Source organism: Manis javanica, chromosome 7 (genome assembly GCF_040802235.1).
Source record: "Manis javanica isolate MJ-LG chromosome 7, MJ_LKY, whole genome shotgun sequence".
NCBI classification, from domain to species: Eukaryota; Metazoa; Chordata; class Mammalia; order Pholidota; family Manidae; genus Manis; species Manis javanica.
Genome location: NC_133162.1, coordinates 34,651,525 through 34,677,241, shown reverse-complemented (window position 1 = coordinate 34,677,241; position 25,717 = coordinate 34,651,525). Strand labels below are relative to the sequence as shown.

General features: G+C 37.3%; 1 protein-coding gene, 1 long non-coding RNA gene and 1 other non-coding gene across 13 annotated transcripts in view; 1 reads left to right on the top strand and 2 right to left on the bottom strand.

Annotated features, from left to right (window-relative positions):
• The window catches only part of CPEB3 (cytoplasmic polyadenylation element binding protein 3), a 191,363-nt gene that overhangs the window by 145,642 nt on the left and 20,004 nt on the right, over positions 1-25,717 (bottom strand). For 9 of the 11 annotated variants that reach the window (XM_073240696.1, XM_073240694.1, XM_073240699.1 and 6 more), the window contains one exon: positions 18,376-19,367. In XM_073240696.1, the coding sequence (XP_073096797.1) occupies positions 18,376-19,356 (981 nt within the window). In that variant the 5' untranslated portion in view covers positions 19,357-19,367. Of the gene's footprint in view, positions 1-18,375; positions 19,368-19,572; positions 19,731-22,076; positions 22,190-25,717 lie in introns of those variants that run through there. The other 2 variants (XM_073240695.1, XM_073240697.1) reach the window with 2 other exon arrangements.
• LOC118971909 (uncharacterized) overlaps positions 10,630-25,717 on the top strand; it is a 34,213-nt gene continuing 19,125 nt past the window's right edge. The window contains exons 1-2 of the long non-coding RNA XR_012133126.1: positions 10,630-18,442; positions 22,145-25,590. This is a non-coding gene — a long non-coding RNA (uncharacterized lncRNA). The remainder of the gene's footprint in view (positions 18,443-22,144; positions 25,591-25,717) is intronic.
• Positions 25,436-25,598, bottom strand: LOC118971919 (U1 spliceosomal RNA). The gene has a single exon (XR_005060668.2). It is a non-coding gene; the product is annotated as a U1 spliceosomal RNA (small nuclear RNA).

Here is a 25,717-nt window from a genome sequence, read left to right as displayed (position 1 = left end):
AGCACAATCCAGCAACTGTCATCTAGCCTCTTCCTGCTCCCTGCTGTCCTCAATCTTCCTTCACAGCTCTTCTCACTGGTTTGCCACACAGGTCAGATAAGAGGCTCAATTTATCAGACATAGGGAAACATGGCTTTTGGAATCCACCTTATTTATCTAAAATGACCTACGTAATTGTGTGGTCTTTAGTGAATTTCACATGGCTGTAACTTGTGCACATTTGTGCACAATCATTAAGCAAATAGCATAGTTATGTCATATGTCAATGGAAATGCTTCACAATTGTTCCTATGATAGGGTAAAAAAAAATCCTTTGTGTGTGTGTGTGTGTGTAAAGATAAGTATGAAATAAAGACTTTTTAATGAAAAAAATAATAATAATAAAATAAAATGACCTACGTATTAAGGCCAGATCTAGCCAGGTGAATGCTGAAGGGGTCAACTGGAAAAAAAGTACAAATGCCTATTGCTACCACTTCTGACTGTGGTAAACAGTTCAGAATTAAGTATAAATACACTTTAAAAAGAATTGATTATAAGGTTTAGCAGTGTGGTAGGTAAAAACAGAAAGCCAGACCTAGGAAGGATACAGAAAAGGAAAGGACTAACTGCAATGCTCAAAAAACCAGGCTTCAAGGAACTACAAAAATTAAAAGTTTCCCTTTCCCTGGTTATTGTGCACATGTGACTAGCTAGTGTTGGCCCAAATCACTAGCAGAATATTATTCCAAGCAGCTTATTATGCACCCCACTCATCCCATTTATAGCCAGGGCACACTTTAGGAAGGATAAGCTCCAGCATCTATCTAGAAGCATTACTAGACCATAAGATACCTATTTCCATAAACACCCGAGACTACCCTGCTGCTATTCATTTCAATTGTTTGACTTGGATTACTTAGGTGAGGAGATACACAGCAGAATTCGCAGATTCACCAGAATCTGACAGGGGCCACAACGTGAATGTTTCTGCTGTGGCCCTTTTATCCTCTATGATCCCTGAATTTAAAAACAGAGCAGCAGAACACAGCTGCTTTTATGCAAATAGTGCTTTGTCAATGAAAGCAATAAAGCTACAACTGTGCCAGTTCAGGCCACAGCTTTCCAGGGTTCTGCCCCTTTCAGAAACCAACACATGATGCTGTGCCCAGTGGACACAATTAAGAGCTATGAACTGTAGCTTTTTACTGTCACTCCTTGGCCACCGCTGGAGAGATCACCAACGTGCATGTGTGTTTACTTTTATGCAGGGAACCTGGTAAGTACCCAAAAAATTCACTCCAAGTTGATGGACTGGACCAGAGGAGAAGTACATTGTTTTCTCAGTTTTCAAACCCTTCTCTTCTAATGGAAGGAGAAGGGAAAACAAAAATAACAAGCCCCAAACCCCCTGTAGCTCAAGTTTATTCTATAATTCTGATTCCAGGTAAGACCAATAATAAAAATAGATTTAAGTAACCAAACAAATATAATAGGATAGTATGGTCAAAAGCCCAAACTGTCCTAACCATTTTAAAAACTTTATTATTTTTGAATTTGAACAGGCTTACTCCTTAACCCCCTTTAGACCCAATCCATCTCTGACATAAGAAAATGCTGTTTTATAAAAAAGTAGCTACCAATCTGCTTTTGGGAAGAAGGAAATAGATGTGTATATTGTTTTTCATAACAAGCCTTGTAGAATTTATTAACTCATAGCTACCATATAATCGATGATTAATATGTGCCGGACTCTGTGCTGAGTATTTTACTTGGATTATTTTATTTAATCTTTCCAACTGTCCTATGAGGTAGCTATTACAATCTCTATTTCACACATGAAGAAACTAAATATTAAATTCTGTTCTTAATAAAAATTAGATGTCCTTGAAGAACACTAACTACATACAAATCATTTGTTATGTAAACATACCATGAAAAGAATATTTATAAATCGTTAATCTAATCTTCCATTTAAATGTACCTTTCAGATGAATGTATTAAACATCTAAAATGCAAAGCATCGACATTTATTAAAATATTTACTCTGTGGAAGGTTAAAAATTTTACTTTAATATGAAGTGCTGTCATTCTAGTAATGCTACTTTAAGGTACTTTGGAGATCATAAAGTAAAATGTGGTATTTAAATAAAAGGAAGGTCGGTCAAAATTTCCAAAATGTCTACATCACAGAATATTTTTTGGAACACCTGTCTTAAATCACCACATAAAATTAATAGAAACAGTGGTAATACAATATATGTATTTAGCCATTTCTGGGCAATATTTGTTGTTGTTCTAAATACTCCATAACTTTAGAAAATATTATAAAAACATTCTATTCTACCTGTTGGAAGCAAAGGCTTAGTCTAGTAGACAGTCTATCAAGCATACAAGAAAACTCTTACACACTCCTTGTAAGTTATATATTTTATCTGTCTATATATTCTATTAATAATGACATGCTAATGGGAGACCACAGATTTATGCACAAAAGAGAAATGAAACAGAAGCCACAAGTGGTAAAGCTATACTATGACCTACAGTACAAATAACCTGTGCCAATTCATGACATGAAACACAAACTACAAATGTTTTAAACATCAGCTCATTCAAATTCATTTCTTCTAAGACAAAACTGTATATCTACACTGTCCAATATGGTAGCCACTACCTACATGTGGCTATCAAGCAACTGAAATGTTGCCAGAACCAACTGAGATGTGCTGTAGTTAATGTAAAATACACACTGGATTTTGAAGACTCAGTATAAAAAAAAACAATGTGAACTATCTCATCAATAATTTTTGTATTGATCACATGTTGAATATTTTAGATATGGCAGGTAAACACATTAAAATTAATTTCACCTGTTTCTTTTTACTTTTTAAATATGTTCTTAGAAAATTTAAAATTATCATATGTCCCCTGCAGTCTATTGGGCAGTGCTGCTACAGACAAAAAGATTTAACGGAAACTCAGCTTGAAATTAATTGTGTTCAAAAATTAAGACCACTGACTATTCCATCAACAAGACCAGTTTATAAATTTAATCAATCCCTGCCCAAACTTTGCTTACTAATTTCTGCCCTACTACCACCTTATTACAAACCTCAGCCTCCAAAATTTTAAGTACTCCAATTTCCCCCTTCTAAGACACTCCTGAGCCTCTGTCAGGGTGGCACGTGCTCAGAAAGTGAAGGAAGCCCAGTTTTATATGATCAACAAGTTTCCCTGGCGGTCTTTGCATAGGGCTTTGATAAAATCAATGAGTAAGACAGCAAAATGCAGTAAGTAGTGGTGAGGATGCATAACAAAGAGGAACAGCTAGAAAAAAGTAATCATATATGTTGTTCTGTCTAGTGGTTGAAATTACCTAAATGAAAATCTGCACTTGTAGCAATTTCCGTATTTTGGAAGAATAGAAGAGCAAATCATGTGTGCACTAAGGTTCCTGCTATGACAGAATGGGGGAATACAACATCAAGTTAGAAAAAACCAGGTGTAATATATCAGTTCTTTGGACATTTATGAGTCTTATAAGACTTATTTTAGATATTCCAACTTTCCCAGTGTTCTGCACATTAACCTACACATTAGTAGTTAAAAGATTTTTTAATAAACAAACAAACCTCCAATCCTATGGCAACCTATCTATAGAACACCAGAAAAAAAAGTCTTTCCCAACTTGGGAACCATATATTGATGACAAAAACCATTGTGGTGGCATCTAAATATTAACATATTAACTTGATTTATCAATATGATGATCCACAATCAATTTGGCAATGTTGGCAGATTTGCTTTGATTTTCAGCATGCTTCTTAAGTCTCTCTTCACTGTCAATGAATGCTCCAATCAAATTCATATTAACAGGATATGATTAAGAATGACTACTGACTAAATAGTATTCCAAAATTAAAGAGAAATTTTTACTTTTAGGTCATTAATTCTACTTCACAATACATGGTCTACTGGGTTTCTACAGGGTGCATGTATATGTGTGTATGTACATATATAAAAGCACAGACCTTGTTTCACCAGCCTTCCCCCAAGTGTTCTATCCATAGTGAGCCAAAATAAATTGTTGAACAGATAAAACAACCCTTTTGTGAATTCTACGGAGAAAGAATATTGCCCAGAAATGGCTAAATACTAGAGGTTGTTACAGGGAACACTATAGGATAAAGAAATGCTCTCATTCACTCCCAGGGCCTGTCCTTACATTGGTTCTTCTTCCCCACTTTTAATTACCTGCTGCTCATTTTTACTTGAATAGCCTCTCAGTACCATAACACTCAGCCTATTGTGAAGACTGGGCTTCAAGAAGTGGAAATATCCTTATCAGCAAGAGAGATGAGAATAGGCAACAACAGTTCTGACTTGTTGAACTTCAGATGATAAAAATCAGAGAGAAAGCAGCAGTGTGATGCTTTGTAAGTGCCAGAGAATGGGAAAAGACCATCCTCTTCTCTTTTCACTCCATTCTTTTAATGGATAGGGAACTCCATGAAGAATGATGCAGGAAACACAGTGCCATCAAGTTTTAACTGGGGTAAAGCCATGTGGGGAAAGAGAAAAATGAAAAAATAAAAATAAAAGTAATGACTGTTTAAAGCATGACAACTCAGAACGACCTTGTTCTCCTTCATATCCTGTAGTCAGCACTCCTGATATATTTTCCTTTGCAGTGTTTCTCAAAGTTATACGTTCCTAACTATATTTGTGCTACATCCCAAGAAAATGATCATGCTTTCTCATCAGGCTCCCTGCCCCCAGGCTGTACTATGGCAAGCATATGCACTTCTCCCATCCACCTGCCTGGTCTTTCTAAACATATATATATATATATTTTTTTAAACTAAAGTATCATTCATATACAATCTTATGAAGGTTTCACACGAACAACATTGTGGTTTCAACATTCACCCATATTTTTGAGTCCTCACCGCCCCCATTGCAGTCAGTGTCTATCAGCATAGTAAGATGCTAGAGTCATTACTTGTCTTCTCCACGCTGTACTGCCTTCCCGGTGACCTACCTATATTGTGACTGCGAATTATAGTGCCCTTTAATCCCCTTCTCCCTCCCACCCACCCTCCCCAACTCCTTCCCTTTGGTAACCACTAGTCCCTTCTTGGAGCCTGGTAGTCTGTTACTCTTTTGTTCCTTCAGTTTTGCTTTTCTAAACATGTATTTTTATTGTGCCACTGCTATGATCTTAGTCATTCAGGGCTCCCTGCTGTCTGCAAAAGAATCCACATTCCTAAGCCAGACATTCAAGACTGTCACTATCATGATAAATAAGCATCATCAGTATAGGTCTACATTTTGCATCCTTATTCTTATTTTACCTTTTTCTCATCTTTGTCACCTAATTCTAATATATGTTTGCTTGTGGCATAGTATGTACAAAGACATCTTAAATACTTTTAAAAACCAAGTGGAATCTAGTAAATATAAATAAAAATATATTGGTCCTTTTTAATCCTACGAAACAACCAATCCATCCTTATCTCCCAGTAAGACCTAAAAGTCCCCGGCTCAAGTCCGAACAGTCTGCTCCGTAACCCCAGTTATCACTCCATTTTTCTTTCCTTATTCTGAATTTCCATTCTGTCCAGTAAAATACTGTCTATCCTTCAAAATGGAGCTACAGAGACCCTCTCTATCACTTTTTTGAAAAAGCCATTCTAGGCCAAATTATTCTTACCCCTTCTTCACATTCATGGCAACTAACACATCACACAATCTGGTATTTGTGTTCATATAATGCTCTGCTGCATGTGTGTTAATTCCTAATCTGATAGGATTCATATTAAATTTGTGTCAACCACAATACCTAACACCAGTCCAAAGACAAAGTATGTACCTTGTAAATACTTAGCGAATTCAAACTGCATTAACTCCATCAAACTCCATTAACAGCATTGCAACACAATACAAGTGAATTTCTATAACTTTGTAAAATAGTAAAGAGAAGATATATGAGTATATAAGAATTGTTCACAGCATAGCTAGTTTCTACAGCTGTCTCTACAGAACACGTATTTTCTATATAGGCTGTCTTTTTACAATGCTGACTACTGTGAGAAGTCATCAGACTAGATCATTAATAATACACACGATGCATAATAATGCTGAACAGTCTATCTACCTTTGATGGTTTTGGACAAACAAGAAGTGTCTTAGAGGCATCATGAATATGATGATCATGCCACAGGAAACTAAAAGACTGGATTCTGAACTTGCTTATGACATTCCCTAGAAGAAACGTAATATAAATCCCTGATGTTAGCTTACTTGCCTATGGCTTGCCTCACAAAACTGAATATAAAATAGGCAATTGCTTAACTTCCTGGACAGTATAAAATGGCTGCCATTTTAAATATTTAATTATTGTAACAAAAGCTGAAGCATTCTTTTACCTAGCTTTGTCCTCTTCATTGAAATCTTCTTTATTGTCTTTCAATGTCCTTTACCATCTCAGTATTCGATACATTCTCTATTATTTATGTCCCTCTAACATTTAAAAGAATGTGTCACTCCAACTCCCTTGTCTGCTTCAACCCTTCATTATATCCCACAGTGTAAAGGAATATATTCACTATAAAAAGATTTTTCTTCATGCCAAGCTTTGCATTTTTGACACTAAGCTATAATTTTTTTTAAGTCTCTATGTTTTACATTTACAGAATCTAGGCCTAAATTAGAATATCAAATATCCATTTGTATTTTAAAATGAAAATCTTGTTATACATGCATGATTCACCAACTTTAAAATAGCTACTCTGGAATAACATTTCTTATGCTAGATCATACCAAGGTTGATAGGTCAAAGAGAATCATCTATACACTGGCAGATAAGTAGGAAGTAGGCAGTAAATTCTAAAATGTTAACTAAATAATTTTGCTACCTTCAGATGAGCTCGTGTCTTTGGAATGTTGAGGAATTTAACATCAAAATGTGATAAAATCAATCTCCCCACTCAGTCCCAAATCTAAAACACTAAATGTCTTTGAAAGATAGAGTTTAAAATTTTTCAATCACCAAAAGTTTTACTTTGCAACAGCCTGAAGCATTACCACAATCAGTCTTTATTCAGCTTAAAATCAACACAAAGTTTAATTTGACAAACATTGCAAATTAACATTTCATCAGCATTGTAAATGGTCCAAAGTATTTAGATGGTTTTTTGCAGCTTAAGTGCCAACTATTTTTTAACCAGATTCAATGATTTGGGTAGTGCCATTATATAGACTTAAAAAATCAAACCTTTTCGTTTTCCTCTAGATGATTTTTGTCCTTTGAATGAGAATAATGGCAATGAGGTGCCAGATAAAGCTTCAGCTTAAACTGTTGAATCAAAAAATTAACAACCCTGTCCCCAAACAAACAAAACAAGGTCTTTCTGTTGTACCTCCTATACCTCTTTTGAATCAAAACTTTCTAGTCCATTTATTTTCACGTACGTGTCTTACTATAGTTGAAGCTTTGATTGACTTTCCAAATCAACCCATGAGTTATATCTTCCCTATTAAAAAATGCCTAAAGTACACTCAATACCTATAACCAATAAGCCCATAAATTTCTGTCCTACCAGATAAGCTGCAAGGTTACCTAAAGATGGTAGTTTTGTTCCCAAATCCTTTTAATGCTACTATTATTGTGATTATGTAATTTTTGTCCTTTGAATGAGAACCAATGAAATTATCTCAGAAAATTATTTGTATGATGAAAAGTAATTTGAATGCTCTAGAAAAGCCTAGATAAAAGAAGAGTTGGTTCCCTTTATTTAGGAAGTTCTCACATTAAAGTTAGGCAGAATTTCTTTCAGCTATGAAGAGGAAGAAAGAAATTTATGAGATGCTTAAGATTTAAAAATCTTGTAAAGGTCTATTGAGTGCCATGTAACAGTGTTTTTACTCTACGTCTGTGATTCTAAGCCATTTTTAAGTTATAGATTCCTTTGGAAATAAATGTTTAATAAATGTTATGGCCCACCTCTCTCCTTAAAAATACAAATGAATAAACACATACAATTCTGGTGGTTCTTATACCCTGTCCCCATCTCCTCTTCACCCTCCCATGAAGCTTATCTCCCCATGGCTCTATGGATCCTAAGCTTCAAAATGTTTCATCATGTTTACACCTATTAAAAAATTAAGCATTGTATTAGTATGGCAAAACTAAATTTCATAAGATCTAATCCCAATTTTGCTAAGACTTAATTAATGATATTTCAGACTGGCCAATAAAAGCCACTGAACTCTCAGATGAATTTATTCAACTTAAATAATAAAGGATGCCAAGTTCATTTTTCTTATTGCCTGTGATCCCCCAACATTTGACTGGTTTGCAATTCCCTAATAGTTCTTTGTAATGCCAGGCTGTAACCCATAAACAAGATGACTAATCAGCTAACACATACTCTAATTCCCAAGGTTCAAAAAAAAAAAAATCAGGCTACAATCAGAAAAACCTCTTGACTTAGAATGGTAGCCATTTCTTCTCTCAGATTTAGTGTTCTAATAAGTAGTCTATGAACTAACCTGTCTTAATAAGGTTTTTCTTCCCATGCATTAAGAGTCACACAAAGCATAAGTGGATAAGAGATGTCAAATCACTTGCTCAAATATTCCCAGCACCTAACTTTCCCTTATGAAGTTCCTCCACTCTAATTCACCTGGCTTATGAGTCATGAAAATTCTAATCTGCCACTATTAAGCATTTTCACCTACAGGTAATTTTTCCCAGCTGTCCCAACCAAAACCTGAGAGTCATTCTAAACTCATCGTCTCTTTTATTTGCCACATCCAAGCAATCACAAGTCCTTCCAGTTGGCCTCCTCATCATTTCTCAAGTCTGTCCCTTCCTCTCACTTTAGTTTTCTCTCAATTCCTTACATGTTAACTGGTTTCTCTGCCTGTGTTTGGTTCCTGACAATCTACATCCCTGACAATCTATATCTGAAACAAAGATGTGATCACTTCACTGGCCAACTTAAAAACCTTACAGTGGCTATCTTTCTCAACTTAAAAAACCCTTCAGTCTTCCTAATGGACAGAGTTGGAGGCCTAGAATGCTGAAATGCACTTTGTGATCTGGCCCCATCTACTTCTCTAGCCTCATCTCTTACTTGCCTCACCCCTACCCTCAATCTTCTGCTCTCTCAGCACACCATACTGTTTCTTACCTGTGTACATGCTGTTTCCTCTGCTTAAAGTAAGTCTTTGCTGTAGCCCCTACTCTCATCCCCTGGTCTGTGTATGGTACCCTACCCATTCAACTCTAAATAAAGCTTTAAAATGCCCAAGGATGTTCATGACAGTATTATGTTTAATAGTTAAAAACTTAAAACAACCTAAATCCTCCAAATATAGAAATAATTTGTTAAATTATAATGGATTCATGTGACGGAATATTATGCAATAAAAATGTTTATAAGTTTAATTATAGGAAAAGCTAAATAGCTATAAAATTGTTTATACAGAATCATCTCAACCATATAAAATACATTATACATATAACTAAAAAAGAGATTAACTGGCAGAAAATGCACCAAAACATTAAGAGTACTTATCATCTCTGAGTAACAGAATTATGGGTAATTTTCATCCCCTCAAGTTTTAAATACTTAACGTGTATTACTTTCAAAATCAGAAAAACTTCAAAAATTTTAAACTGTGAAGACTACTGGAGCCTTTTGCAGCGCGCGCAGGTGCACGTGCGCGCGCACACACACACACACAATCATTCCCTCCACACACACACACACACACACACACACACACACACACACACACTTAATCATTCCCTACACACACACACACACACACACACTTAATCATTCCCTACACACACACACACACACACTTAATCATTCCCTACACACACACACACATTCCCTCCACACACACACACACACACACACACACACACACACACAAAATCATTCCCTCCTCTGATTCAAGCATATTTTCTTTGCTGTGCATATCACACACTGTTATAAACCTAATGACCCTATATTTTAATTCATTTTTGTCAGGGAGTTAAGGATAGGATATGGTTCAGCTTTAATCCTAGTACCTGACCTCTGGTAGAGGCCAGTTAAATGTTTATAAAATGAAATTACCCTCACACTGCTAGCCATATACAAATGACCAACAAAGGCCAAATCAGTCATATGTAAATGTAAATCATTAACACACTCAACAAATATTTACCATGTGCCTAAAATATCCCAGAGACTGTGACAATCCCTGGGAACACTGCAGTGGAAAGGTCCTTGCCCTTGTGGAGCCTACATTCTAATGTAGAGAAACAAAACAATACAAAACAAAACAGCTCATTTCAGAGCTATAAAGACAATGTGGGATGGGGGAATGAGGGAAGACATGAGGAAGGAGTGCAACATCAGAGGCATATTAAGATAGTGAGTAACAAGTTAAAAGGCAAGCAGGTGTAGTAGAATGGAAGAACAGGACATGGAGTCAAAAGGCCTAAGTTTCCATCTCTGCTCTGTCACTGTACTAGTTAGGTAATATTCTGAGTTTCAATTAGGATGATAATCCCTAATTCACAATAACATGTAAGGATTAAATAAAATAATTTATGTTAAGAGGTTTGACATTCAGGGTCTTCTGTATTTGTTAGCTGTATCTATTTGGAAAAAGGCATCAAAAATAATAGAACACCCTAAAGCTGGAGTACATGGATTACTGCAAGGGAAGATGCCAAAAGAAATTTAACAGTGTAAAATCTCATGCCTTTGATCAGCAATTCTGTAATAGATATATAGTTAACAAAGATACTGAATATGTTATTCCCTCTTTTGCTTACCTGAACTCCCAGATTCTACTATTGATTACCACTGCTTTAAACAATGTAGCAAAGTATTGAATAGTTAACCTGTAAAATCAAATGCAAACACATAAAAAAAGACTCGATTCAAAAACTGACTCTCAGCCTTCCCCACAAACTCATAAACTTCAATGATCTTCACTATTTTTAATTCCCTGCAATCTAAATTATATTTCTCTGTCCCAAAAAGGAAAGGAAATTTTCCACAGCAGATTACAAAAAAGAGGTGCTTCCGGACACATTTACTTTTCTTTTCCATCTGCCTTATATATGAAACCTAAGAACTAGGTCTCCTGGACTTCAAGTAGGGAGTTGGGTTGTCTGAGCACTAAAATGTTTCCTCAGAAGTATTTCAATCCCTGATCAGTCCTCAAACCCTACTGTACATTTAAGATAAAAAGTCTGTGCCCTTTACATCTCTGCTTTCCAGTGTCATATTCTTCAAATAAATGACTGTCTGGATGGACCTACTATAACTTCTTTGTCAACCTCTTAGAACAAATAATTCTCCCCTTAATCTTTCTAAGTGCTGTTGTCACAATTATTCTGGCCCTCATTCTAGTCATTTCTAATATTAATAATTTGATTTGCAAAGTCAGAAACAAACAGATCACCATAATGGGGACATTAACTCCACAAAAATGAGCTGATTAATAGTGAAGAGAATAATTTAACTCATAGGATGGTAAGCTAGTGCTCCCATCTATTGACTGCAAAAACTTTTCATGACAAAGCAAAAACCCTGCTTATATATTGGCATACCAAACCTACAAATACAGTCATAGCCCAGAAACTATGGAATGTCCTAAAAGTCTGGGAACACAGATAATATTTTCTATTTTTACAAATCGAGGACCTTTATGACATAATGTACCCTCACCTAAGTTTCTGTATTTTATGGACATCTTGTAGAGAAATACTGTCATGGAGAATCTGTCTCAAAAATATTAAATATGCTATATTGTGGAAAGGACAAACTATAGCCACTTGTATTTAAATGTTTACTCATTCAATTAATAAGCACCTACTAAGTGTCAGGTGCTCATGAACTTCTAGACACTGGTTCATTTGGCAGCACTGACCATTTAATTAGTTGCATTGAGTCACTAAAGACAGGGAGTTACTTTGTTTCTCTCGTAATTGATCTTCACTTTCCAGTAAGTTTAAATGCTTGAGGATAAAGATATTTAGCTGTACAATTTTATGTATACAAAATCAGTACACAAGGTTTGCTTGCCTTCATGTACATTAATTCCACAATTACTTCAAATTATATAAAGGCTGCTTGGTGCCCATTTTGCTCCTCTCCACTGAAGTCGGCCAACAAGGATTCATAACACATATTATTTCTGAGAATTATATAAAAGTGCTTACGGGAAGAGAAAAGCAAGCTTGATTCCAAGATGCTAATTTATTGTATTATTTTAATGCACGAGTACTTTTCTATTTCAAGTCAAAATGCAAATATTACAATGGTTTCACATTAAGATGTTTACAGGCCTAGCACCTGTAAAGAACATTAAAGGATATGAAAACCAACTGTAGTAGAACCAAGCATAACTGAGCCCCCACAGAACAAGCCATCTACAAGGTATAAAGACCAGCTGTGGAAAATTCCTTGTGAGGCAGGCTACAACCGCACACACAGCAATCTTCCCAGGAAAGCCTGTTGGAAGCTGTGGCTATACTCCTCAACTCTCAACATCCAAATTTAGGGCTCTCTACTGAATTTTATCTCTGACAACTATTCTGGCCCCTACAGAGAGCAAGGCATGGTCTTCAGGGAAATGTTGAGAATAAGGAGCTTCAAATTAGACTTTGTAGCTCCAGAATTACCAAAAAAAAAGTTTGTAAGAATTGGGAAATTAAGAGTTTAAGCATTTCTCCCACCACCAATTAAAACGTTCACAGAGCAAGGAAAATTCATACACTTGCATTGGTGAGTCGGCCATAAGCAGAAGCAGGTCGTTACAAATATACACCATTCCTATGACAGAGCCTATACTTCCCAGCTCTCAGAGCACCACGACTGGCATTCTAGGACTGGCAGTCACCATAGTATACAAAGAGCCTTTCATTGCTCTTCCATCCCTGCTGGACACATCTTTCTAGTCCCTCTCCACTTCCAGATGTGATTAACTAGTATTTAATTCTGGACTACTGATTATCAACAATATGTCCTCTATTAAGCTGTAATTGACTATAATTACAGGTAGTTAGGAAGGCAACAAAGAACCATAACAGTATCTAATTTTCTGAACACTTTGTACACATTCTCTCATAAATCCAGAAGATAGGCACTCTCTCCATTTTTGCAGACTGGAAAAAAGAATCGTTGGATAAATGAACGCACCCCAATCACCAGTGACAGAGTTGAGGCTTCAATCAGTGTCTTCCCCATTCCAAGCTTCATGGGCTGTCCACTACTCTATGCTCTCCGCCATCTCTTTCTTCGTATAATCCACATGGCTTAATCAAAATGTTCATGTTGGAGTAAACAAAGCCATCATCTTTGACACTTTTATAGTAAATTGCAGATCAAAATACTATAAAAAACACCTAAGTAATGACAAGGTATAAATGAACAAGCATTATACCTTACGCAGCCCTTAAGCAACAACAAAACCTTCTCCAACCAATGGAGAAAGCTACTTAAGTATAAAATTGTGTCCTAGAGGAAATCTAAAAACATTACATTTTGGAGACTGTACTTTTCTATCAACTCACTGCAAGGTCATGAAGAGTTTAAAGCTAACTACTGTTCAACATGCAATTTTGAAGTATAGTTTATATTATTAATGTTTTCAGTAGCATAGAAAACCTAATATTTCCAACCAATCCCTCTCTTAAACAGAATATAGATAATGTGGTTTTGCTGTCATTCTTATTAACCATACCATAATAGGTTGTGAAACAGTTTGTGGGGTTGGGTGGACCTTAAATGGTTTTGCATTAGAGCGGTAGTTAAGAAACCAACTACAGAAGAGTCTCCAGTTTTAAATGTAGGTCATACTATCCTTATTCAAAAGCAAGCATAAACTAGACAATTTACATTACTTTCTGAAAAGATTTTTTTAAAGGAGCATATACTAGCTGAAAAATATTGATGTCTCCTCAAAATTTATTATGACTAGGCATATTTACTTTTTAAATTACTTATATTCTCATGACTTCATGTAAGGAATTTCTTCCTCTATTATATAATCCAGCAAAATTAACACCAATTACATTTAACTAGGCTTATGCCAGAAAATATAAAATTTATATAAATTACTTTCATTTTGGGTTGGGGGTAAAAGGGAGGAACAAAGGCAGAGATACAGACAGAAAGCAGAACATAATTTGAATTTCTTTCCAAAAATACAATGATTAAAAATATATTAAATAAATAAATAAACAGGAAAAACTATTTCTACTGCTGAATTTAAGTGGTAGTATATGAATGCACACTATATTTTTCTTCTTCCATTTCTATCAATATAAAAATTTTTTTAAACAATTTCTAGGGTATATCATAAGGTCAAGTACAGATTCAGCCCAGTCTTCTGCTTCTCCTGACTACACTGTTAACTGTTGTTCTGGACATATTAGAGCCAAGGTATTATAAACCTCCACTGGCTCTGGAGGCAGATTGCCTGGGTCCAAATCCCAAATCCATCAGTTACTAGCTGTGTGATCTTGAGCAAATAATGTAAATGCACTAACCTTCCATTTCTTTGTCAATATAATGAGGATAATAATAGTTCCCTACCTCAAAGGAGTTCCAGTGAGAAAGTACATGTAAAGTATTTAGCACAGGGCCTGGCCCAAGAACAAATGATGGATTACCACGTGTTATAGAAACCAGAGGTAGCCTCAGGCTGAAAAAAAGACTAAATAACATTACACAGAAGTTTGGGGTTATTCAGATTCATGCTGTATGAAAAATCAGTAACTCATACTGTAAGATCCTGCAGAGCTTCTGATTACCATAACAACAACAATAATTGTAACCCAATATTTATTTATGTGGTATTTTACTATGGGCCAAGCACTTTAACATGGCTTCTCATTTGAATTCATATGAAGGAATTATTATTATTTCCATTTTAAGGATGAAGAAATTGAAGGTCAACATACATACATAACAATGTTATGATGCCAGTAAGTGGCATAGTTGAGATGTAAACCTAGGCCATCTGCCTCCAAAGCCTGCTTCTGATAGAAACTATCTACCTGAACTTGGGCAAGTCACTTCACATATATAGACTTTGATTTTATCCTCTGGAAAATAAGCAGAGTGGTGAAACAGGTTCTCTCAAAAGTCCCTTCTAAACTTCTAAGCACATAATGATATTTAAACCCAAATTCACTACACAGAAAACATCTCTGTTCTAGTCCTTTTACAGACCTAGGCTTCCCTATCTCACGTAAATATAGAATGATGCATATGTGTAATTCCTCCAGTGGAGTGTGCCTCACTGTAAGCTCTGCTGGTGAGAGGTACAAAACTAAAAGGCATCAGCCAGATAGAGAAGCTCACTATCTAGTTCCATGACTAAGTCCCTTTGAATAGAGTCCAAAGAGAATCTGACTTAAAATGAATTCTACCTGACAGCACTAGTGCTATAGGGAAGTTAAGGACACACATCAACAAAATTAGCCAAAGCTCTAGGGCCTGAGTTATGTCACTCTACCTCTGAAGACCTCAGTTTCCTTATTTGTAGAAATAAAGTAGCTTTTCGGTACAAGTAATCCCTAAGAAAGCAGCCACTCCAACCCAGGAAAACCAATCAACTTTGTTAGACTTGAGGGAATGGGGTAAGGAAGCATATGTAGTTTGAAAAACCACATTCAAATAGTCTTCATAGAAGTCAAGCTCCAAAAAATCTATTGTGTTGGCTGGCAAAAGACAGTGAAGCAGCACAGGGCAGGGAAGGTGGAAGGGGGAATTAAATTTGTTTTAAAAATACTAAGATACATAAGAGTAGACCACTGTTGAAAGCTTTCTTAACTCAAAGAATCTGTGAAATAAAATTAAATAAAAAATCAAAGTTGGTATTCTATGAAATAAACTGTTCAATTTAAAGAAAAAATCCTATTTGTGAAAATAAACAAATATTTAAAAAGTCATTAGGACTACTTATTTTCCCTTTTGCAGAAAAATTATTTTAATAAATGCACAAAAATGTAAAATTCTGCACACAAGACTCAATATGTTTAAAAAAATATGTGTGATATACTTTATCAACACAAATCAAGTCTGATATAATATTCCAAACCAAAACACAACCAGATTACTCCTACTCTGGTTCTAATATTGCTCTAAAACCCAGAAGCTCCATTTTAAGTAAGGAAAAGAAATGAGACATAAAGTCCATGTAGGTCTTCCCAAGGCCAAATACATAAAGCTCAATTTTCAATCAAATTGCTCCCCCTACAAACCTTTTAGCCATCTTTGCCTACTCAATAGCAATACTAGGGATGAAAAAACTATAGAGACCGAACTCAGTCCAGTCTGCCTGGCTCTCACTAGCATTGCTGGTAAATGGTTTGCTGAGAAACAACTGGCAATCCTCACACTACTTGTCAGTATCAGTTTGGGGGATAGCTTTAATCTCTCCCTAGTCCCCATTTCTGGAGATAATTAATCAAAAGCTAGCTGTATTCAGATTCAACTCTTCAAACATGCTAACTGATGTCTGTACTTCAGTTCCCAGGCCTCCCTTATCAGATTTTAAGTTATCCTCTAAGACTGCACTTCAATAGGGAACATCAGAATAAAAAAAGACCAACTGTTAGAAAAAGTGGGGCTGTCCTTTCAAATGCAGACTCCCTGTCCTACCCCATGCTCCCATAAAAATTTGCACCCCCACAAAAATATGCACAAAGATAAATTCCAGAAAGCAGATTCTTCTTTTTCTGTATCTACCAAACTAATCCCACCTTGCAGTGTCTCATTCTATTAAGATAAACTTTAGAGTAATTAAAGGAAATAGACATTTATATTGAAATCTTCCATTCTTGAAGGAAGAACACCTGTGAAAATTTGGTAAAATCCTCATTAAAAACTCTCATACACACAACTTTTGGGTTTCATGGACCCGCTTGAACTGTCAAGGTTAAAAATCCTTGCTCTAAACTAGAGAATCATGTGCTTCTCAATAACCCTATCTCCCCCTTCAGTGATGGGAGCCACCCCAAACATCACATCTGAAATGTAAAGGGCAATAAAATGAAGGCTCAAATTGCACCTGACGCTTTAAACTACCTCTGTCAAATGTCGTTTCTGCCATTTTTCAGGAATGCTCAAAGATTTGTTTCATTTCTTTGACCACCCAAATCAGGTCTCATCCAAAGCCCTCCTCTCTCCTTCCTTCATTTTCTAACTGAGCCTAGAAGCTTATGGCCAAATCAGTTTGTAAGTGAAGGATAAATTTTGCCTGAGAACAAAAACACCCAGTGAACAACCCTCACCACCCCTTTTCAACTCAACATGTTCAGGACACGGCCAACTGATGTGGCGTGGGCTGGATTAGAAAACAAGAACAGAATAAGGACACTCCATTCAACCATTTTGTCTGGGGCACTTCCTGGGGTTTTCATTGCCATTTAACACCAAGACACAAGGCTCATTTTTCATTAAAGTTGCAAGACTTTCACTTTGCCCAGTTTCAAATGGTGTAATTGATCTGCATTGTCTTCTTAAATGACCCAAATGAAGGACACTGCAGCTTTAAATATTTCAGTGCTAGCTAGCAAATAGACTCCATTGCAATATGGCTCTGAAGGTCGCGTCCTATTGTCTGTTTCCTCTGGAAAAAAAACAATTTCTAAGTCCCTCTCGGTAACATTGAGAAGGATTACCCCTAGAATTTCCACACTGTTCCATCTTGGTCCCTGATAAGAGTTCCGGTGTTTATTGGAATCTCACACTCGTAATTTTCCCAGCAGGGGCAATATGCTGATTGCTATTAATGATGCCAGCACCTTGGCGAGACATAAATACATGTGTTCACGTTAGTTTTATTGAGCATGTGTAACTGTCTGAAATAGCACCACTCAAGGGCTGTTAACCTCTTTAAGAATATGGCCAGGGTGGTTCGGGAGTGGACAGCTTTCAGGCGGCACCTTGAGCATGGGACTGCAAAACCTGAAATGTGTAGCTACTTAAAACGACAGGAATCTCAGCCTAGTCATCCTGGAACAATGCCGGCACCTTGCCACACACTTGCAGCTTTACTTGTCAAAGAAGGTCAAGATAAGAGGCATAAACATGATGAAAGGAAAAAACTAAAAGGAGCTTTTCTATCTTGTCAGGGTGCATAAATACAATTACTCTAGCAGTCACAATGTTCCCTTACACCCTTATCCCTGGTAATGGGATCCCACTGAACTGGAGCTTTGGAAAGGAGCTTTGGAAAGGAGCAGGAAAGCTGGCCATCTCTGCCTTTTTTGAAGAATAAAAATCAGTGGACAATTAAAAGGCAAGGAAAAAGGAGCAAAGGGAGCGGGGTAGGAGGAAGGCGTATGCAAGTGCACTGGAGCATTACCTGAAATGGCAACAGATTGTTACCATTATCGGTCCGGAAAGCGTTATCCTCCATCCAGGACTTGGAGGTGAGTGGGGCCGCGCGGGGGAACTTGGGTGGCGCGATAACATTGCTGGAGAAGGGCTTTTTGAGCGGTGAGATAGGGTTGAGAGGTGAAGGCACCCCGACGCCCACACCCACGCCCACGCCGACCGCGCGGCGAGGGTCCCTGCCTGCTGTCAGGCCACCCCAAGGGTTGGAGGGCGCGCTCCAGGCGGCATTCACACTCTGGTGCGTGTTCCAGCTGGATGAGGCAGATGAGGCGGCGGCTGCAGCCGCAGCCACTGCTGCGGCGGACGACGAGGACGGCTTGCTGGTCATGATGGGCTGGTGGCCGTACGCCGCGGCAGCACTCCTCTGCGCGTAGGGCGCCTGGCTGGGGCTGGCAGGCGACCGGCGCTGCTGCGGGGGCTGCGCCTGCGGGGGCTGCGAGGGCTGCGGCGCGGGGGGCGGCGGCTGCTGGTGGTGCTGGGTCTGCGCCAGGCCGATCTGCGGGGAGAAGGTGCCTCCGAAGACTGGGTTGACATGGTGCGGGAAGTTCTGGAAGAGCATGGTCCCATTGACTGGGGTGATCCCCTGGAAGAAGCTGTCCTCCACCGCGTTCGTGGTACCCGTGGACCAGGTGCTGCCAAAAGACGGCGACAGCGACGCGCCCGGTGCCGCGGGCTCCTGTGGTGGCGGCGGCGGCTGCTGAGGCGGCTGGTGGAAACTCAAGCCCGGCAGGAGCGGCGATTCCATCTGCATCTTGTCGGGGCCGTTGGGGGCCGGCGAGGCCGCGGCGGGGCTGAGGGCCGGCACTGCGCTGCTGTCCTCCGGCTTGGGGGTCTCTGAGGAGAGGGACGTGGATGGGGCTTCGGCTGCGCTGGGCTCGGGCTGGGGCTGCCGCTGCTGCTGGGGCTGGGGCTGGGTTTTGCTTTTGTCCATCAGTAAATCATCCTGCATGGTTTGCGCAGCTGAAACGGGAAAAAAGAGACGCGTTATTGTCAATGTGATGGTTATTGCCCCTCTCTGAAGCGAGCGGGTGTTTTACTTGCGAAAATCCAGTGCCACGCTACTAGCCAATTGCAAAGCAAATCCATAATCTCTCGTTTAGAAGAACGAGTCAGGGTGGGGGTGGGGCTCGTGCAAGGTCTCTAAAAATACTGAGAGCGTCTTCACCCTTTCTGATGTCTTGGTTCCTTTTCTGTACTAGTGAGAGATGTGCTTATAAGACAGAAAGACAGCAATTTCGCCACGTCTCTTCTCCCTTCACCGGAACTCAGAGCGTTCACCCAGCAATGAGAAACTGATTCTGGTTCCTGTTTTTTCCCAAGCACCACCCTCCCCCAGTTATTTGCATACGTCAATAAATACTGCTGCGTCCTTCAGCAAGGTTAAAAAGACAGACACCGCACAAGACCCCTTCTTCCCTTTTCCTGCTCAGGCACTTTAAAGAAATAGCAGTCATTCCTCTTGATTAGCAAACTACCTTCCTGCATTGGTAATTGTTTCATTTAGCAGCAGCGAACCACGAGGGAGGAAATCCTTGGCATATGTTAGGAGGAGGACTCAGCTGCACAATCATTCTCTGGCCTCCCAGTAGCTGCAGCTACTCCATTTTGTTAGGAGACATAAAACAAAACAAAACAAAACAAAAAAACCCCACCGTTTTAAAAAAGGTAAAATTCTACTGAAACGTTTGGGAGTGTTTGGTGCTTGTTACTTTAAGGATTAGAATTTTCCTGCTCATTCTCCAATTTTCTTGTCGCCAATTCTGCCGCACAAGAGTATCCTAGCATCTCAGTGGTTCACGTATCAACAGAAGCCTGAGAATTTCTCTGCAGAGTGGAGAAATTTTTCTGGTTGAATTTGAGGTCAGAGAATGAGAGGGAGAGAGAGAGACACTGTGAGGTGGGGTGGGGCTTTAAAAAAATATCCCTCTGAGATTTAAGGAGAAAGTCAAGATAATTCTGGGGTTGTCAGATTTCCAATTTTGAATCTCCCTGCTGCTGCCTTGGTCACAAGACTTCAGCAAATTTAGAATCCATTCTCTTATAACTAGTATTAGCCATAAAAGATCACTGTTTGAAGACCCTGAATTACCATATGCTAGCAAAAGTGTTAAAAATAGCATAGTACAAAGTCCCAAATTCTCATACATTGTAATTATAGTGCACTGCCATCACTGCTTCATTTAGCCATATAAGGAGTGTATGGTATTTTCCATTTCGCATAGGTCTATATTCACCTCTGCCATACAGCCTGTTTTCTCATTCAAGGATGAAAATAGTAATCACTTAAAATCAGATTTCCATACACATAGTTATCACTTAGTCTGTCGTTTAGAATGTGTTGTTGTTTTAAATATATGATACAACGCTGAGACCCTGAGAACAAATATTTCGAATAAAGAAGCACATGATCAAACAGTTATTTTTAGATGACCATTCAGTACAATTGCAACAAAGTTATTAATATATTTAATGCAGTTAATTAACTCGGTTAGAGAAGCATCTTAGAACACTTGAGAAAGGACATTCAGATACAGAAGCTCTGCCTATGGACATCCTCACTATAATAACTTATAAAATAAATGTATATAGGAAAATGGAGATGCTACCACTTTTAACTATTAAGTAAAATATGTCAGACTGAGAAATGAGATAAAAGTAGTTCTACTATTTCATTAAAGACTATCTTTAAAATGGTTAATATTTCATTTTAAAGTTTCACACATAAACAAAATAGGGGGCTCAAGAAAATTCTTCACAGCCAGCTCACTCTTTCTACACTCCTGCCCCTCAAACTCCCCAAAGAAAACCCAACCCAATAAGATATACATCACAAACTGCCAACTACTACGAATAAAACTACTTAAAATTGATTTTATGTTCCTCAGTTCCCTTGCTTTAAAACAATGGCTTTGCTCAGTAGTGTAAAATATGACACAAAGAGGCAAGCGAGGCTTGGAATCACAACAGCACAAAGTTCTAGGGTATGGTTATAGAAAGAGACATTTTCATCCTTGGTTTAAGGCAATGCTGCAGTAAACCATTAGAATCCAGGATTTGAGTCGCTTCCAGAGGGCTAGAATTGTCTTTACAATAGCCATATCATCATGGCTGAAATATGCATTTAATTATAATTTTAATATTACCCAGCTTTTCTGGAGGTTGTATCAATGATTTTTGTTAATGCCTCCAGTTTAAACTACATGCTCTTGGTGGAAAAATTAATGTTGTACTATAACAAAAAAGCTAAAAAGTAAACTGGACTCAAGGAGTATTTTATAAATAATATAATTAACATATTTATTGAATTTTAAAAATTATATCCTACCAAGAACACCTATTTCTCGTTTCAACATTCTTTAGAGATATAAATTTCACTTTCTGCATAAATTCACTCTGTCAAGGTCAAGACCCATCTTTAATAAATATACCCTTTTAAACAAAAGGCAAGCAATAGATTAAGATAACATTTACAAAGTTAATATGCAATGCCTCTCAGTAACTGCTTGTATAGTTTGTTTGGGTCGGGGTTTTTTGTTTTTTGTTTTTTCTTATTTACAGCAAAGTCCGAGAAATAGATATCTCCTTCCCCTCCCCCCACCACACACACAATAGATCTTCCTCTACATGCAATTACCCGATCTTAAGTAACAAATTCTTAGTAGCAGTTACCTTTGAGTGTCCAGTTTTTAAGGATCGATAAAAGTTTAAAGTGTACAGTATTTATTTTCTTCTTTCAGGTTGATTATGTGACCGCTCTGGCAAAAGCACTTTGACAACTGTAAGAAGAGAGGGCATGCGCACACAAGGAACTGTGGGGGCTGAAGTCCTTCACAAGGTACTGTGCCAGACTTAAGCACGTTCAGCAACGAAAGGAGGAAGCCTCTCAAATACCGATTCTAAGGGGAAGAGGTGGTTACCCGGATAACATTATATCTTCCTAACCAATCTAAATCACGAGTTGTTGAAAAGGAGAAAAAGAAACTGGTTTGTCAACTTGATTTAGGAAGCCGGGTTAAAAGAGAAACTGGATTGTAGGACTCAAATGAACCCAGCAGAGCTACCTTAAATGGTATTAGAATGGTAAAGACTGGGTAGCCAGCAATAGGAATGCTACCACAGCAAAAGAGAATGAGGTGGAGAGAGATAAGGGAAGGAGGGACTACTGGGGAAAGATAAATAATTAAAATCTGACCATATTAAAAGAAACAATTTTAAAGTTATTGAATGAAAAATACCTTAAATATGATATTAACCTTGAAAGTCAAGTATAAATAGAATTTAGTCACAAATTTTTGACATCTACCAAGATTTCTTTGTAACTTGAGTTTTCAAAGAAGGCACAAATCAGTTAAGATTATACTTGATGTGCTCTGAATCAACTTACCTCCTTATTTTACTTGTCAAAATTAAGTTTACTTTGCATTATTCATAAAATCAGTCAAAATTCAACACTTTTAAGCTAAAATAGTATTTGATGAAATATTAAAAAATAATTTGACATGTTTTGTGTTTCACTCATAGGACAGTGACTTCTTTATTCAAAACAGAAAGTAGATACAGTTTCTATTTAATTTTTAGGGTGCATGTACATTTTTCCTCTCTCAAACCTCATGACCCCAAGGCAGAAATCTCACAACATATTAATATCAACTGTCATTATCTACAGCTTCTTAGAGCAATAGTTCAACTACCAGTTTGCTCACATAAGCAGAATGTATTTCTTGTGAGATTTGGCTCAATGCCACTCACCTAAGGGGATCGGAGTAAATGACAGTTGATGACTATGCTGACTGAACTTAGAACTAAAAATATTAAGCATCATTTAAAACTGCTTTAATTTCCTATTTCCCTTCTCCACCAATTAGAACTAAAATATTACCAGAGACAGCAAATTTGCAGCACTTAGTAGTTTTTATTTCTAGTTACTACTAAGGAAAAAAACAAAGCTAACAATTTAAGAGGAAGAGTCATTTTGAATCAATCGGTCAAAAGCTCTTTTTGAGACAACTAAATGTTTTTCTTTTTCCTAATGTCAACATATCTTATATTCCCCATTTTTTCCTCTTACTCTACCCTCCTTAAGAAAGCTTCTCTTCTGCCAATGTGCTATCCTTACTATTTGCATTACAGAGCCTGTAAGGATCAACTCAAGGTTAATCTGATTCTTGAAGACTTCAGTAACCTACTAAAGTTCTACATTTTCAAATATAGCAATTAAGTAAAAAAAAAAAAAAAGTACCCTCATAAAATCCTTACAAAAACTTTCAAGAAATAGGTTTTCTAAAATTTGTTAACTTAAAATGTCAAGATGTTATTGGTAAAATAGAAATTCTTAAGTTATTCAGGTGTACTTGAAAATGGTTCACTTGGACATTTATTAATACACCTGACTCCAAATTTAGGTCTACTAATAATTATCACAATGAAGAAAAATAAACTTTGGTCCCTGACACTTGATAAAAGACAATAAATAATTACAAGTTAAATAATTCATACACATACTTAATATAATTTTATTGTATTTGAAAATGAACCCATCTCTGCTCTTCCTTTCCTAAAATGAGCACTCAAATCTAAAAAGAAAATGATCCAAATAAAAATTTCAAAGTATAAATAAATAACCAAGTAAACAATAAATTACAGAAGGACTCCCTACAAGGACAAGACCTTCCCTACTGAAATCTTGTTTTTTATTTAACCAGGAAGGAAGCATTTTCTGTAATTTATCGTCGGGATCATAAGAGTTTAATCATATACCCCTTTTGAATAGTTTCGGAAGGCTGTAAAAATTGAGATTTCAGAGTTACTGAGATATACATGGGTCAAATATGTCTTTCTGGGTTTCCTTTCTTTCCTTCCCTACTTAACGTCTCTAGCACAAAGCTTTCAAGTCCTGGGTAGTCAGTAGTCGCTCCATATTTGCTTGCTAAATGAATGAATAAATGGATGGATGAAGTACAGTTTTTGGTCTAAAACAGCCAAGGTTTGAGTAAGTATTAAATTATCCTCCATTTAGAAATTACTTTTATCACCTGCCAAGAATGGTATGAAGGGGAGTGGTATAAAATAGAATACCATTTTGGCCCTTATGATATTCAGCAGTATGCAGATCATTTGATTATCATCATGACATAACATTCATTAAGCACTAATTGAACAAGGGACTTTGTTCCCACCTAAGAATTTACAATCTAATAAAAACACACACCCCATCCTTCCACAGAACCCGCTTCATTAAGTCTGAAGTAGCCACTGAGAGCTAAGTCCTGTGGATGTTTTGTCAGTCTATCTTGCTTGACCTTGCAGTAACACTGACATAGCTGACCACACCATCTGGATATACCTTCTTCCCTTTGCTTCCTTCATGCTGTCCTTTCTTGGTTTTCTTACATTTGGGGTTATTCTCAATCAGTCTCTCTCTCTCTCTTGCCTTTTTTACTAACTGATTTTAAATATTGAGTTCCTTGGGGCTCTATGCCAGTCGCTCTTCTCACTCACTCCAACTATAAGGAACAACCAGGCCTATCTTACTGATAGCTATATTCCCAGCATCTATCACTGTGCCTAGCACATAATAAATAGGTGGTCAGTAAATACTTGTTGAATTAAAATTACATTTATATGAAAAGGGCCAAAAATGCCAAGGCAATCTAGGTAGCATAAAATAAATAAATCTAGGGAACTTCTACTACCAGATATTGATAACTATTATAAAAAGCTGTAGTAATCAGACTGTGTAGTTATTGGCACAAGGATAAGCAAATAGACAAATGAAACAAAATAGAAAGTCCAGAAACAGATTCACATATGAATAGTCACCAAATTTATGAAAATAGTAACACTGCAGCAGTGAAAGGAAGCTCTTTTCAATAAAGGATATTGGAGTCAACTCTATATCCCCGTGGCAAAAAAGAGACCTTCATCCTTGCCACGCCATACACAAAAATTGATTCCAGATGTACTGTAGATCTAAATGTAAAAGGTAAACAATAAGCCTTTAAAAGAACATAGGAGTTTTTTTGTTTTTCCAGGGGAAAGCACTAATGTAGTCCCCCACTACACAAATTATACAGTCGAGTTTCCCAAATTTGGGGAAATCGCAAGGGTCAGCACATCTGGAGTGCAAAGGATAAGCCTCGCCCTGGGAAAACCACCTTCGTGATCATGGTATCTTCCCTGCCAGGTAAGTAGGAGAACATAGGAGATTTTCATTTCATATCAGAGTAGGAAACAATATCTTCAATAGGTCACAAAAGCAATAACCATAAAGGAAAAATTTTAATAAAGCTAATTAAATTGAGAACATCTGT